Source organism: Cygnus atratus, chromosome 2 (assembly GCF_013377495.2).
Source record: "Cygnus atratus isolate AKBS03 ecotype Queensland, Australia chromosome 2, CAtr_DNAZoo_HiC_assembly, whole genome shotgun sequence".
Classification (NCBI taxonomy): Eukaryota; Metazoa; Chordata; class Aves; order Anseriformes; family Anatidae; genus Cygnus; species Cygnus atratus.
The window spans coordinates 724,055-738,410 of record NC_066363.1 but is presented as its reverse complement, the minus strand read 5'-3'; the positions used below and the strand labels follow the sequence as shown (position 1 = coordinate 738,410).

Here is a 14,356-nt window from a genome sequence, read left to right as displayed (position 1 = left end):
CACCAGAACTCATCTGAGGAGCAGTGTATGTTTCATTTCAGCTCTGACAAGCTGAACAGAGTCCCTGTTGCAAGACCTGGGAAAGGTGCTGTGGAACTCACACCTGTATCCAGATTTCCTGCATCACAGTGCATTATTCCACCTTCTGTACCGTTCACCAGACTCAATTCCTCTACTCAAAGGCAGAGTTTTGGAATATAAACATGGTTTGAGCTTTCAATACCAACTAGTTCCTATGTTGGGATGTACAACAGAAAAACAGAACCACAAAGTTTTGAATTCCTGTACGTGTGCCAGCAAACACCAGGCAGGCTTTTAAGGTGGATTCCTTCTGCACCCTACTATCAATGCTTTGTTAATGCCCTCTGCATAAACCAAGAATTCAAGGAGGAGCTCTGCAGAGTACAAATATGAGAAGAGCAGTGAGGATACAGCCACCAAAATTAGCAAAGAGCACCCACAATGCTTAGGAGCTACAGTTTCAAGGAGCATATCGGTATCAGGTTTGAGGAAACTTACCTTTCCTCCACCAGGCTGATGTTTAATATTATCTGTTGATCCGATTTTGGAACGTACATTTTTCAGATCTGGAGCAGAAACACTGCTGGTTGGGCGAGGAGGCTTGGAAACAGTGCTGGGTTTAGTTGGAGCCTTAGCAGTTGTTTTTTTAGCATCCACAGTTGCAGTTGAGGTCGTAGTGGGTTTGGTTGCAGCAGGCTTGGGTTTGGGACGGCTGGTGGCTGCTCCAGGTAAACTAGGTGCGCTTGAGGTGGTGGTAGGAGTGGTGGCACTACTTTTTACTGCATTTCCAGAAGCGCTCTTGGGGCGGGCCAAGTCTGCTACAATGATCACAGTGATAGTTAGAGGCGGGGGGGGGGGGGGGGAAGATGGGTCAGAGGCCATTTACACAAACTTCCTCAGCATCCTAAAGATGTACAGTGGCCTGCTCAGTAAACACAGCCGCAAACAAAGAGGATTTGGATTAGATGGAAACTGAGCAAAATTACCTGACGGTGACTTTGCAGCGGTCTTCTTGGCATCTGCAGGTTTTGTTTCAGTCTTGATAGCTGCCCAACGCAAAGCACACCGGTTAGTATTTCAGAGTGAAAGCCAGTTTGCACAGATGAGAAGCCTGGGATCCTGGCACAGCTTCCCCTGGAGGTCATCACATACTGACGGTCCTTTTTACCCACTACCCCTGTCTCGAACATGCTGCTTGAAAGAAAGCATCTCAGGAATGACCTGCTCTCTGTGAACACTGGGCTGAGGTCCTCCTCATCGCAGCAGCAACAGCCACTCGTGTTTTCCAGCAAAAGGATCGATTCATCGAAAGGATCAAAAGGATCATCATTCAATGATGCAACGGCACTTGAGCGTGTTGTGTGAGTTTACTTTTTTTGAGTTTACATTTTTTTTCCTAAAATAATTTTCAGAGTCTCACAGCACTCACTCAAACATTATTTTAACTCTGACCTAATTTCATTTCTTAAAAATCCTTTCTTTACTAAATAGCAAAAGCAGAATCACATTTGTCCATCTCTGATCTTGGCATCATTGCCGGATCCGTTCTAACCAATGCCAATTTTCTTGCACAGAAGTTATTGCACACTGTGGTCCCTACTCTAATTATATAAAAATAAAAATCAGTCACTAAACTGAAAATGTGCCTTTGGGCGAACACCAGTGGTCATGACCCGATTACATTCTGCGCAGACAGAGGACAGTCTAAACCAGGAACACATCCACATTTCTCAAAATCCACATTTCTCAGAATAAAACCATACACAGAACTGATCAAGGAAAAATCACAGACTGGAAAATATAAACAGAAGCTTATTTCAAAGAGCTCTTTGATAATGAAATTGTAGTTTTTGCTATCGATGACAGACAGCTTTGGCTAAAGTCTGCTTCATTTCAATAGCCAAATGAAAGCAACATTAAAAATTAATACCGAACAGAAAAATTGAAGTAGTTAGAAACTATGAAGGACCCCTATCTTCTAATATTTAATTTCCATTTACAGCCTTAGATTTTTCAATAAACTCAAGTAGCTAGCAAGGTATTTTATGAAATGCCAGTATAGAAAAGAACAAGCAAAACAGGCAGATAACCATAGGTCAGGTTAGCCCGGATCACTCCACGCAGACTTTGCTAAAAGCATTCAGTTAAACACCACCGATAAGACACTAGCTAACGAGATGAAACACATTGGAATAATTTAATAAGGCCTTAAGGATAGATAGATACGTAATTAATACCAATCACTTCCAAAAGGCCCTGTCAAACCAACCTCATCTCCCTCCTTGAGACCTCAACTTTAGCTGGAAGAACTGACTACATGGAGAAAATATACGCAGTTCTGTACACAGGCAGATGGACTAAGATGTTATTTGGATACACACAGAGAGGTGATTATTTCTCCTCGTGTCAGCGGGGAGCCAAATGCTGGAACACTATTTATGTTATTAGCAGGCAATGTCAAAAATCTGATAAAGCTACTGCAGAAACGGGCTATAACAACAGCCAAAGTGGTCTTACAAAAACGCAGCTGTCATTTTCACAGGGAGGGGAAAAGCCTAAATATAGATAAACAAATAAACCCAGCGCCACACAACCCATGCCTCTTGTTTAGGAGAGGAAGTGACTGACATTTAATGCCTGAAAAAGTGAAACCACACAACTTCCAAACAAGCCACAATTCACACGTTTTTGTGTGCTGAGAATGACTGAACATTTGAGCGAACCACAAGAAAGCGACTCTCTTCAGACACCTGAAAAGCAAGAGCAGATTCCCTTCTGAAACGCCATCTTTAGCCAGAAACTTTTAATCTGGCCTCATGCTAGGTTGTGTGAAACGAAGCTGTGACCAGAAGAGATCCAGTTCTCCATCACCTGCAGCTCTGCACCTCGCTGAAGCTGCATCTGCTCTGCCCGATCTGGATTGTTGCTTTTCGGCTCGCTTTGTGGCTTCACAACACCACTCACCCCCTATCACGCCCTTGCTTTCTCCTCTCCCAGAAGAAGCCTCCCTTTTTTTTTTTTTTTTTTTTTTACCATTCATGACTCCCCCAAGCATTCCCAGATCCAGACAAAACTGCTCTAACTCCTGATGGAGTTTCTCCAGCTGCCCTCAGCTCTCCATCGCCAACCCAGGCCTCTCGCTGTTCTCTGGCAACGTCCCTCCACGCTCTCGGGTGCAGAACCTCTCCTGCTGCACATCTCGCCACTTGGAACAACTTTTCTGTGTCTCTGCATCACTGGCTCCATCTCCTTTCAAATGTCATCAGAAAACCCTTCTTTGTCTCTCAGTTTTGGAAGGAGAAATTAACTCAGCTGAACTCATTAAAATGTGTTAAGCATTCTGTGCTGTGGTTTGCATAAAAGACCACACAAAATGAATTTTACAGGAATGTCCGCAGGATTAGTTAAGATACGTGGCTCTTGGAAAGTGCAATGCTTCCTCTGCGCAGGATTAATTATATTTTCCCCTTGAGCAAAAAGTGTGGGATGTCCATCTAGTCTAATATGTTTGAACACAGTTCTAACACTATTATTCTTTTGGCAAAGATGGGTTATGAATTCATGCTTTGGGACTCAGAGCAAAGCAACTAGCTTGCATCAGTTTTTACCTGTTTATTGGCAAATTTGGATAAATGACCAAATTTGGGACTCAGAGCAAAGCAACTAGCATGGATTAATTTTTACCCATTTATTGGCAAATTTGGATAAATGACTAATGAGATCCAGTCATTCGAAAAGACTGGAGAACATTTAACTATATTTTCATCTGAAGTTGAATCTCTCAAAACATTAAGGTGAGTGGAAATAATGTTTTCAAGAGGCTAATATTCTGCTCATGTTTCCTGCTGACTCTGTTAAACTCGTGGGAAATTCCCTCTTTGGCAGCAGTGCCCGGGATGGGATACAGCTTTTGGATGAAGCTGATGTGATTTCAGCTCCAAATTCTTCCAGCACTAATGAAGAGGAAAAAAACAGAGTCCACGCAGAGAAAGAAGGTGAAGCTCTTTCCTCACAGCACTTCATCTTTGTGTGGCTAAGAGAGAATTAAACTAAGCAAGCGCAGCACCCAAGCCCACTCCAAAGCCACCCATGTCACAACGGAGTGGGAAGTCAGACTTCAGCCAGCCCAACACCTGAATCCTCCCGTTCTGCTTCAAGCTGTCCATGAGCTACAAACATCTTCTGAACAATTTCGACCAGACTCGCTGACAAAGCTAAAAGCATAGCTTGATCCCACAAATAACCGAGTCTCTGAAAGATAAGCCGGTATCTTCTTGCCTGACCTTTTTCTTTTTAACTCCTTTCAATCCTCCATGTCTAGACTTTGAAAATGATAATAAAGAAATAGAAAGTTCAGTTATTTAGCTATCCCGAGACCTAAGATTATAGGACCTCATCTTATAATTCCAGTGAGAAGAACACACTACAGGTGAGCTGGCACCTGTTACAAAACAGCCAGCTAGAAATACACCAAAACAAGATTTGCCACATTCCAGGGCAACCTGTAGCAATGGATAACCGTCCTCACTTAAAGTTCTGCCTTCATCACCTTCCAGCCCTTTATCTCGACATACCTGTCTGCTATAAGGGGAAGCTATGCACTTTTCTCCACTTCAACTTTTTTTTTTTTTTTAGATGCACCAGTTTGAGAACTTAAAGCACCATCCTGAAGATTTGCTTTCCGCAAGTTTTAATTTGAGTGATTATTTTAACTGTTACTGTAAGAAAATAAAGAGGTAGTAACATCCTTTCTCTTAAATCAAAGGTTCAGCAATTCTATTAATTCTGAATCACACAGAGCTGATTCAAGTTGGCCTGGAAGAAGCTCATTCAGATTTGGTTTTGGAAGAGGAAGCTCTGGCAAGAAAAAAGGCCTAACCTACCATCTCCATGCTTTGGCACAAGTTCCTGTCCCATGTTGTAGTAAGACAGGTAATTTAATATATAGACACCTATAGTTAAGCCTCTGGTCACTTCTGACTAACAGGTAGGCCAGTTTACACCTCTCAGAAGAGCTGGTTCACAGCAGCTACAGCTTCTCCTAAGTGGCTGCATTTCAAGGTTGTAGGTTTCTTTTTTTCTTTTGAACCTGAAGATATCAATCTTGTTTACTAAGAGGCTAATTTTAATAAAATTGGGGTCACAGGGCGATGCCAACATGATGACACCTTGGCAGAGCAAAAACTTGTCTGTAGTACTGGAATACGTGATAGACACACACCTTTGTGAGAACCAGTGGTGCTACTCAAACGGAAAACCTGCAGCTGTTTAGAGAGATATCCTGAAGACAAACAAAAGGTTACTTACATGTTGGCCTCTTCGGTGGAGAAGTAGCAGTACTTTTTGCCCCAGCAGCTGCCGTGACTGGAGATGCTGCTGTTGTCTTAGGAGCAGCAGGGGTGCTCCTGGCAGTAGTTCTAGGAGTGACAGATGATGGAGGCTTTGAAAGTGAGGTCCGCTTATCTGGGCTCTTTGCATCTGTAACCTGAAAATGGATGGGCTCCATTAAAGCCAGAATTTCACTGACAGTCTCTTCAAAATGTTTGCCAACAAAAAGCATGAAATAAATTGAATTTTTTTCTAATACGGAAGACACAATTGTGTAAGTTCTTGAACATGTAAGCTGGGCACTGTCGAGGCATTTTAAAGCAGAAAATTAAAAAAACATAATTAAGGTATGCAGAAGTGGCTGACTATATCCAGTAGTGCTGGACACACCGAATATTAGAATTCATCCAGACCCGTTCCAGCATTAGTGCTTGCTGTCCACTTACAGATGTGAACAAGGTAGTGATTTCCAAACACGATGGAAAACACAGGTCCACCAGCAATACTGCTGGGAGAGGGTCCTTTCCTTCAGAGCAGAAATGCTTTCTAAGCTAAGCATACTCTTAAGTATTGAGATCCTGAGTTAATACGTGAAAACAAATGACACGAGTGATTACATCAAACAGGAATTCAGAATCATGCAAAAACTTAAATAAAACTGAAGACACTGATTTGCAGAAAAAAATTAATCTGTGCCAATTTGGTTTTCCTTAAAACGCTACCGTCAGTGACTTCTGCCTGCTAGGAGTTCAGCTCAAGCCCGGTTGTTCAGTGTTACCTGCCCAAGTGCCAGCATTTCCACCCAGAGGGATACTGACTTTGCTCCAGCAAGTACAGTTTTACATCTTTGCTTTCAAATTCTTTGTTATTTTCATTTAACTAGTTTTTACAAGAAGCTCCAATGGAGTTATTTAAGCTTAAATGTGTAATAAAACCAATAGTATTTAAGCATCAGCTGAAAGCTTCTGAAATAGTTTTTAATATTCCCTTCCAAATTTCAGTTCTTCTACTATATGGTAACTCGGATGTAAAGAATCGTGAACAGAAAGGTCTTCTGACTAGAGCTAAACAAAGACACAGATAAGACCTTAGCCAAATGTATCTCAAGCAGACATAAGAGGTGAAATAATTTCATGTGTCAAGCTCAGTGAGAGCAGAAAATTCATCTTAACATCAATATGATTCCAGGCAAAAGCTGATTACATTTCCACAGTGTTTAAACTCGCAGGGGCAGGGGAGGGATGCTCCACACATCCAGTACCTAGCTCCAGATCTGCACAATGCAGAAGGGTCACAGAGTTGGTGCAGGGAAAATTCAAGGGACATTTCCCATTCTTAACATTGTACGTGGATACCTCCCTGAGCATTAAGATGGAACACTAAGAATTGTCCACAAATCTTCTTACCGGAGAGTTACAAATCTCCAACATTTCCTAAGCACGTACACGTATTATCAGTTACCTCTCCACAGTTTTTATAACGGCCAGACATCATAAAGAGACAATCACTGGGAAACACTGAAGTGTGCACACTGATTTTTTCACCCTCAATACTAATATTGAAGCTCTCCACTCAGTTTTCCCACGCTCCTGTCAGGATTTAACAGCTATCCTGGGTTTGCAATGTATCTAAAAATTAAAAAAATCCTCCTTTAGCAATGGTGAGACATGAAGAAATATCTTGTGTACTTTGACAGTCCACAAGGAAAATCATACTAATACAGTCAAGTTTCATTTGCTCCTTCGTGATGACACAATTAAATGCCTGGGACCTGAAGCTGTAAGTGGGTTAGTGGAAGCTGATGCCAATAACCGTGCGTGTCTTGCAGTGAATCACGTTCATTATCTTATCCTCCTATGTTTAGCACTAGAATTAGGTTTTGACTTCTGGGTAAAAGAGCTGGTAGGTTAACATGTAACTAAGGTCTTGGAGCTCGCACACAAAAGCAAAGAACTTCTTACCTTTGGTTTAGTCTCTTTTGGAGTTAAGGTGGAGGGACGTGTAGTACTGGTGGCAGGGCGTTTAGGAGTAGTGGCTGTAGTAGGACCTGCAGTAGGGCTCGTGGGCTTTTTGTTTTGGGCGGGTGCGGCAGAGGCTGGCCGCTTGGGGCTGGTAGCGGACAGAGGCCTGGCTTTCGTTGCTGCAGGCTTTGCTGATGGTGTGGATGCTGCAGGCTTTATGTTTTTTCAAAAAGCAAAATCCAGCGTAACAAAAACAAAAACACAACAAAAAGTAGCGCATTGTAAACCAAAACATCAAGCTGCAAGAACATGAAAATGATATTGAAAATGAAACAAAAACTTGGCTTTCTGTTTTCTGAGCACAGTGGAAAGATCACAACGAAGCAGCTCTGGTGCCTTCGGAGCCCTGGGGAGCTCTGCCATTCAATTCAAAGTGAACAGGATTTATTCCAGCAACATCCAAAGCAACAGAAGGAATCGCTGGTAAAGCTGGGATTAGTAATTGGGTGCTCCTGGCCATCCAGTCCCGCATGCAGTAACCAGGACACTGCTTTCCAATTACATGCACACAACGGATTGCAGGCTCTAAATCCTTGTCTGATCAGCGCCAGGGATCACATGAGCACTGCCTGCGAGGGGACCAAGCACCCCCAGCCTCTACCCCTACTCTAACTTGGAGAATTTGGGCTTGGTTTTGTTGAATGCTGCATGCTTCTTATGCAGGCCTCTCTTATTTCATAAACAGACCTAAAATAAGAGGTTACCAGGTCCTGAGCAGGACCTCTCAGTGCTAACTGTAATGCAAATAAATGTCTTGTAAACAAGTAGGAGAGTATCAGTATAGCACAAATGTTACTGAATATGTCTACCATTTCTATACCATAGATACCAACCAGATCATTATTTTAAATAAAAGCTTACCAAGAATTCATTAAATCCATTTTCAGCCAATTTGCTGTAGCCTGCGTTGTTTACAGCTCCCTGACTGAATGCCTTTGTTTCAGCAAAGTGGCTCACAAATGGCAGCTCAGAAAAGAGAACTCGTGTCACTGTGGCTTAAGAAGCAGAAAAGCTGGCAAATTAAAACTGCAGAAGCAAACAGGCTCAACGTGAACCGATACCTACCTTTGTCTTCTTCTCAGGGCTGGGAGGAAGCTCTTTGTTGGGAGGCGCTGTGATATCATTCCCTGTCACGGCTTCAGCTGGTTTGGGCTCTTCTGGTTTTGCTGGCAAAAAAAAGAAAATAAATGGAGACTTAAGTTTGAGCTCTTTTGGTTGGTTGGTTGGTTTGTTTTACTTTTTCCCCCTTAATATTCAATGCTGTAACAAGAGGTGACGGAACAAGACAGTTACGGGTTGGCTATTTCTGGAAAAATTTCCCCCAAATCAGGACACTCAGAGGAAGAAAAATTTTCCCTGCAACAGGGGCAGGCTGACAAATGTTCATCCAGATGTCATTAGCATCCCATTACTCAGCTGATGAAGGAAAGAAAGACAGCTGCTGAAGGAAGCCTCTGGTTTAATTAAAAATAGCAAACTTTCCCATCTTTCAAGCTATTAAAATAAATCGTTGGAATACTAATGGTGAAGCTCTGGCCTCTGCCAGCTTTTACACCACGACTGTTACCTTGAAGCCGGGTGCTATTTTCAAGCTAGCCCTACCACTCCGGCTGTTTCTTGCCAGCTGCTTTTCTTCCACGTCTCATCCTCCAGCTGAGGCGTCGCAGAGGGAAGCAGCAGCACGGGGACCTCACTCTCACACACGTGGGTTGTACGGAAACCGGTCAGCGTGGGGTGCGCGGTGCCATGCTGCTGCACACGGTGATTCGCAGCGCAAAGCCTAGGCTCAGTCGCAAGGGTGGCCGGGTTTTCTCAGCAACTGCTGGGTTTTGTCATCGCACCGAAGGGTTTTGTGCCGGGCAGGGAGCAGTGAACGCAGCGTGGGAGCCACAACCACCTCCTCCATCACTTTTAACCTTGTTAAGGTTGATGGTGGATTGTCCAGCTGGCAGCGAAAGGCTAACTACTGCCTGCCCTCCAAGGTAAACTACATAACAGAGCAGGACTCGGAGCAGCAGCTCCCCAGGTTTCACCCCCAGCTCCCCAGGGCTGCTGAGGACCTACAACAGCACCCAGGAGACCCGCAGCACAACTCCCCGGCGGGCAGCGCGGCGGCACAGCCATGGGTACGGCCGCCAGCCGCGTCCCCTGGCGACTCCTGGCAGATCTGAGAAGGGTACAGTGCTAACAACCCATCGCACATCTGATCCTTTTCCCCTTGTCATCGGGGCAGCAAAACAAAGCCTGTGTTGGGTGCTTCTTTTTCTAACAACGCAGCAGATTGTTGCGCCGCAGCGCATGACGAGGGCTCACCAGACAATGGCGCAGCAATTCCAACAGTAACAGGTTGTTTTGCACATCTTTTGAAAATTACTGTTTATATTTCACATTTTCTCGCTTGTCAGCCTTGAAGGGAGAGCCTCAAAGGACAGTTCAGCTCTGGTACAAACTCCTTTGTTGAAACAAGCAGAATAAAATAGGGCCTTCCTCCTGCCCGGGCGATGCCCAGCAGCACAGCGGTTTTGCTCTCCTTGATTTATTTATTTTTTCTGACTCAGGACAAGTTTAGCGACTTTTTTTTCCTCATATTGCATTAACCCCTTCCTAGTCGCTCCCAAGTCACGTTAAATGTTTTGCAGCACCGCACTTCGTGGCTTCTGCGTACAAAAAAAACCTTGTAAAAAAACCAAGCACCAAAATGTCCAGGCTGGCTGCTAGTTTTAATGCAAAATTCCTAAGGGGCATTCATGCTTATCTAGAAAGTCATTTTTTTTGTAGCTGATCTATATTGGCCCCTCTCTACTGCTTTTCTCCACCGAATCTCAATAAACCTTTATACTCTCCCTCATTTAACTTGTCAATTTTATCTGCAGCAGTACCAGAAAAAGAGCGATTGTTGTGGACAGATCCTGCTGCTGACCAGCCACCTCCTCTCTGTCCATTCAGAGCTTCCGTGCCCCCACGTCTGGAGATTTGATTTTGGGGAGCTTTATTTGGAATCCTGCTTGTCTCCAATACAAAGACATGAGGTCACTTGCCATTGATTGGAAATCACCTCTCGCGTACGGCCTGTTACTGTTATTAGATGATGATGGTGGTGGCTAACTCGGCAGCACCACTAAACCTCTCGCGCCTCGCAGCCACAGCGATGTGTCGGCTCACGAAGCCTCACACAGCTTCTCGGAAACCCTGAGCGTAGCTTCAGGATTTAAACTCAGCAGCTTCCTTGTTTTTGATCGAATGAGAAGATGAAATTCACAGTATTTCGCGCTGCCTTGTCCAACACAGGCTACAACACAGGGCGTTTGGAGGGAACAACCTCACCGAACACACAAAGGAACTGATCCGAGTGGACGGAGGGTCTGTAAGGCAAACAAGATTGTTCTTTTTAATGGGAACATTAAAATGTAAGTAATGCTGATGGAAGCCGGGATTGCTGGGGGGAAGCTTGCTGCATCGGAGGGCCGCAGGATGCTACGCAGCTCCCTTCTGTCGCAGCCTCTGAAGCCTGGGGGCCCTTGCACAGCCCCAAGGGACTACAGAGGGGTCGCTCTGTTCTGTGCTGCCTCGATTCGAGCCACAACCCAGTGTGCTGCCCGGTACGCTCGCTCCCCGTGTAATTACGAGGGGCTCGCTCCCACACAGAGCAGAGAATCGCCTGGGAAGATGTGCTAGTTGCAGGAAACGTTCGGAAAAGCTGCCAAATCTTAATCAAATTTGTTCATTAGTCTGCAAGAATTATTTAAGAGACTTCTCAGTTCGCCTGTTCCCCCAAGCATGGCAACAAACCTCGGGGAGGTATTTCAAGGACATCTTGCTCAGAGCTGGGACAGCGACCGCTGCCCGGGCTCCTCCCGCAGCTCCTGCTCCATGGTGCTTGTGGGGGGACCAACGGCCCGGCTGCGTCAGCGCCGCCACCGGAGCTGTGCCGGGGGCAGGAGGAAGGGGCTTGAGGGAGAAAAGTGTCCAGTGTCCAGAACTGTGTCCAGTTCTGGGCTCCCCGGTACAAAGAAGACAGGGATCTCCTGGAAAGAGTCCAGCGGAGGGCAACAAAGATGATACGGGGCCTGGAGCATCTCCCCTGTGAGGAAAGGCTGAGAGACCTGGGGCTGTTCAGCCTGGAGAAAAGAAGACTGAGAGGGGATCTTATCAATGTTTATAAATACCTGAAGTGTGGGAGACAGAGGGATTTGGCCAACCTCTTTTCAGTGGTCTGTGGGGACAGGACAAGGGGCAATGGCCACAAAATGGAGCCCAGGAAGTTCCGCACCAACATGCGAAAGAACTTCTTCATGGTGAGGGTGACGGAGCACTGGGACAGGCTGCCCAGGGAGGTTCTGGGGTCTCCTTCTCTGGAGATATTCAAGGCCCATCTGGACGCCTACCTGGGCAGCCTGCTCTAGGGAACCTGCTTTGGCAGGGGGGTTGGACCCGATGAGCTCTGGAGGTCCCTTCCAAGCCCTACAGTTCTGTGACTCTGTGAAGAAAGGACAGGCCACACAGGCAGCTCCACTGCAAGAGCGCGAGGCAGCCCTGCGGCCGGTTCTCATCTCCCTCCTGCTCCTCACGCTGTGCCGTGCTGTTCCTGCACCCCCAGGCTCGTTACGCAGCCTGGTGCCAACTGGGGAAACCAAACTTTGTGCACGTGCCAGGCCACGCCGCCGCGAGGCACCGCTGCCTCACCAGGTCCAGGGGGGACCCCGGAAGAAATTACTCAAATCTAAGCGAGCCCGAAAACACAAATCGCCTCCGCCGTAATAACCAACCCGACAACTGCAGACTCCGGGATTTCATTTGAGGTTTTGCAGACATCCATCACGAGCGAGCAAACCTGATAAGCTGTGCTCACGTTTCCCTCGCAGCGATAGCGGGCATCCTTTGGAGGACCCCAGGGCCAGCTGTGGTACTGTGGGGTGCAGGGACGCATGGGCAGCCTGCTGCCCCCATGGGGCTTTGGGACTTCATGTGTATGGAGCGGGTAACAGAGCCGCTGGGTGATGTTGGACAAAACAGGCTCTGAGAAAAAGGCTAACGACAACTGTCCTGCACGTCACAGATAGTGGCAATGTTTCCTTGACAAGGTTCCGCTCTCACCTGCTCCAGGAGGGGTTTGGCACACAGATAAGTGCCCTCTCTTATATAAAGATCTCCCCAAATTCAGCAGTCTGACAATTTACCGAAGGCAGTCCCCGCGCTGCAGTCGCAGATGGCTCACCCCATCCCAGAGGCTGAAGCTCCACTGGGCACACCAGGGCCAGCAATAAATTAAAAAACGTGTTTTTAAATGAGTTTGTCACCAGAAACCACATATTTGATGTTACTGGGTGAAGGACCCGGCAAAAAGACAATGTGGTGCTCAGGTAAAAGTGAAGTCAGTGGGAGCAAGAGTCCTAGCAAATACGGAGCAGCGACTTCTCAGGAGCAGTAAAAAGAGGATGCTCTGGGCCAAGGATGACACTTGGAAAAACAGGCTTCAGGTCCTTGCTATAAAAGGGGACAATACTGTTCTTTTAGGTCATGAAAACTACAAAAAGATAACTTGTCTCACACTATCAGGGTAAGTCACGAAGAGCATGAAGGAGGAGGTTTACACAAAGCAACAGATGTGTTTAAGACAGATCTTCTTTTCCCTACCAAAGAACAGACCAGAGAACAGCTACTTTACCATTGTTTTAAGACCAAAACTGTCCTCCAAGGCTCAATTTTAATTTTTAAACAGACTGTTATACGGTTGCTTATATACAACTCATGAGAACAACTTCTGACGGAGCCCCAGGCGTATCTCACACTTAGTCATTCAGACCCAGCCCATGCTATCGCCTCTACAGAACTCCAAGTCACAAGATCCTGATGTGCAGCTTCTCCCATGGTTAGCTTTCCTTAAAGGAGACTTCCTCTCCTTAGAAAACAGGTTAAGAAATTGAATCACAGAACCACGGCGGGGTCTGGGTGGGAAGGGACCCCAAAGCCCCCCAGAGCAGCCCCCTGCCATGGCCAGGGCCCCCTGTCCCCAGCCCAGGCTGCCCCCAGCCCCATCCAGCCTGGCCTTGGGCACTGCCAGGGATGGGGCACCCACAGCTCCTGGGGGCAGCCTGCGCCAGGCCTCACCGCCCTCACTGTGACAGATTTTGAGTATCTAACCTAAATCTGTCTTCTTTTAGCTTAAAGCCATCACCCCGTGTCCTATCCCTACACCCCCTGCCCAAGAGTCCCTCCCCAGCTTTCTTGTAGGCATTTCCCTTCCCATCACAAGGATTTACAGAACCTCTCTACAAATGGATAAGGAAGTATTCTGATGCAGAGTGTGGCTGATTTTATGTTCGGCTGTTTGGAAACCACGGGTGTCTTCCAGATGAAAAAGGAACAAGACAAATCAAATTTAGTCTTTTGACAGAGGTTTCCGAATGCTAATGGGGGCTCTTCCTCAAAAGCAGCAATAAATGGTGGTCAAAGCTGCTGTAATCTGAAAACAGAAGAGCTGGGCAACGGGAAACGACAGCATGGGTGACGTTCAGCTTCAGGCCCCTGACGGAGCAGCAGAGCGCGGCGTGGCCAGGAAAGGCAGGACAACGCGCGCCGCCACGCCGCTCCTTCCAGCTGGCCCAGGTGCCAACTGCACATACGGACAGCTCGGGCAATGCTTCAGGTTTTTAACCTTGGCTCGTCACTAGAAATGCAATTATACCTCTTGTGAGAGCTCAGCGACCTGCCTGTGTGGGTGCAGCACAGGGGCCAGGCAGCGCAGTGTCACCTCCAGGTCCCGCCGGGTCGGGCTGCTCGCAGCCGGCAGCTTCCCAGTGTAAGGAAAAGGTTTTTCAACGCGAGGGAGCTCAAGCAGAGGCCCAAAAGCACTGCGTGATCTCCATCATTGGAGACTTGCAGACCTTGCAAGGGACAGACGTGGCCCTGGAGCTACATGACCTACTTAGACATGATCTTGAGTTTGGGGTTAAACCAGAGACCTCCGGAGCCCTGCTCCAAGCTGA

The 14,356-nt window shown here is 46.5% G+C and overlaps 1 protein-coding gene across 45 annotated transcripts in view; it reads right to left on the bottom strand.

Annotated features, from left to right (window-relative positions):
- Positions 1-14,356, bottom strand: part of MAP4 (microtubule associated protein 4) — a 154,449-nt gene that overhangs the window by 15,362 nt on the left and 124,731 nt on the right. For 30 of the 45 annotated variants that reach the window (XM_035554493.2, XM_050708500.1, XM_035554476.2 and 27 more), the window contains 5 exons: positions 8,436-8,536; positions 7,311-7,523; positions 5,329-5,506; positions 1,008-1,067; positions 520-839 (listed from right to left, as the gene is read on the bottom strand). In XM_035554493.2, coding sequence (XP_035410386.1) covers positions 520-839; positions 1,008-1,067; positions 5,329-5,506; positions 7,311-7,523; positions 8,436-8,536 — 872 coding nt within the window. The remainder of the gene's footprint in view (positions 1-519; positions 840-1,007; positions 1,068-5,328; positions 5,507-7,310; positions 7,524-8,435; positions 8,537-14,356) is intronic. The other 15 variants (XM_035554473.2, XM_035554489.2, XM_050708506.1 and 12 more) reach the window with 1 other exon arrangement.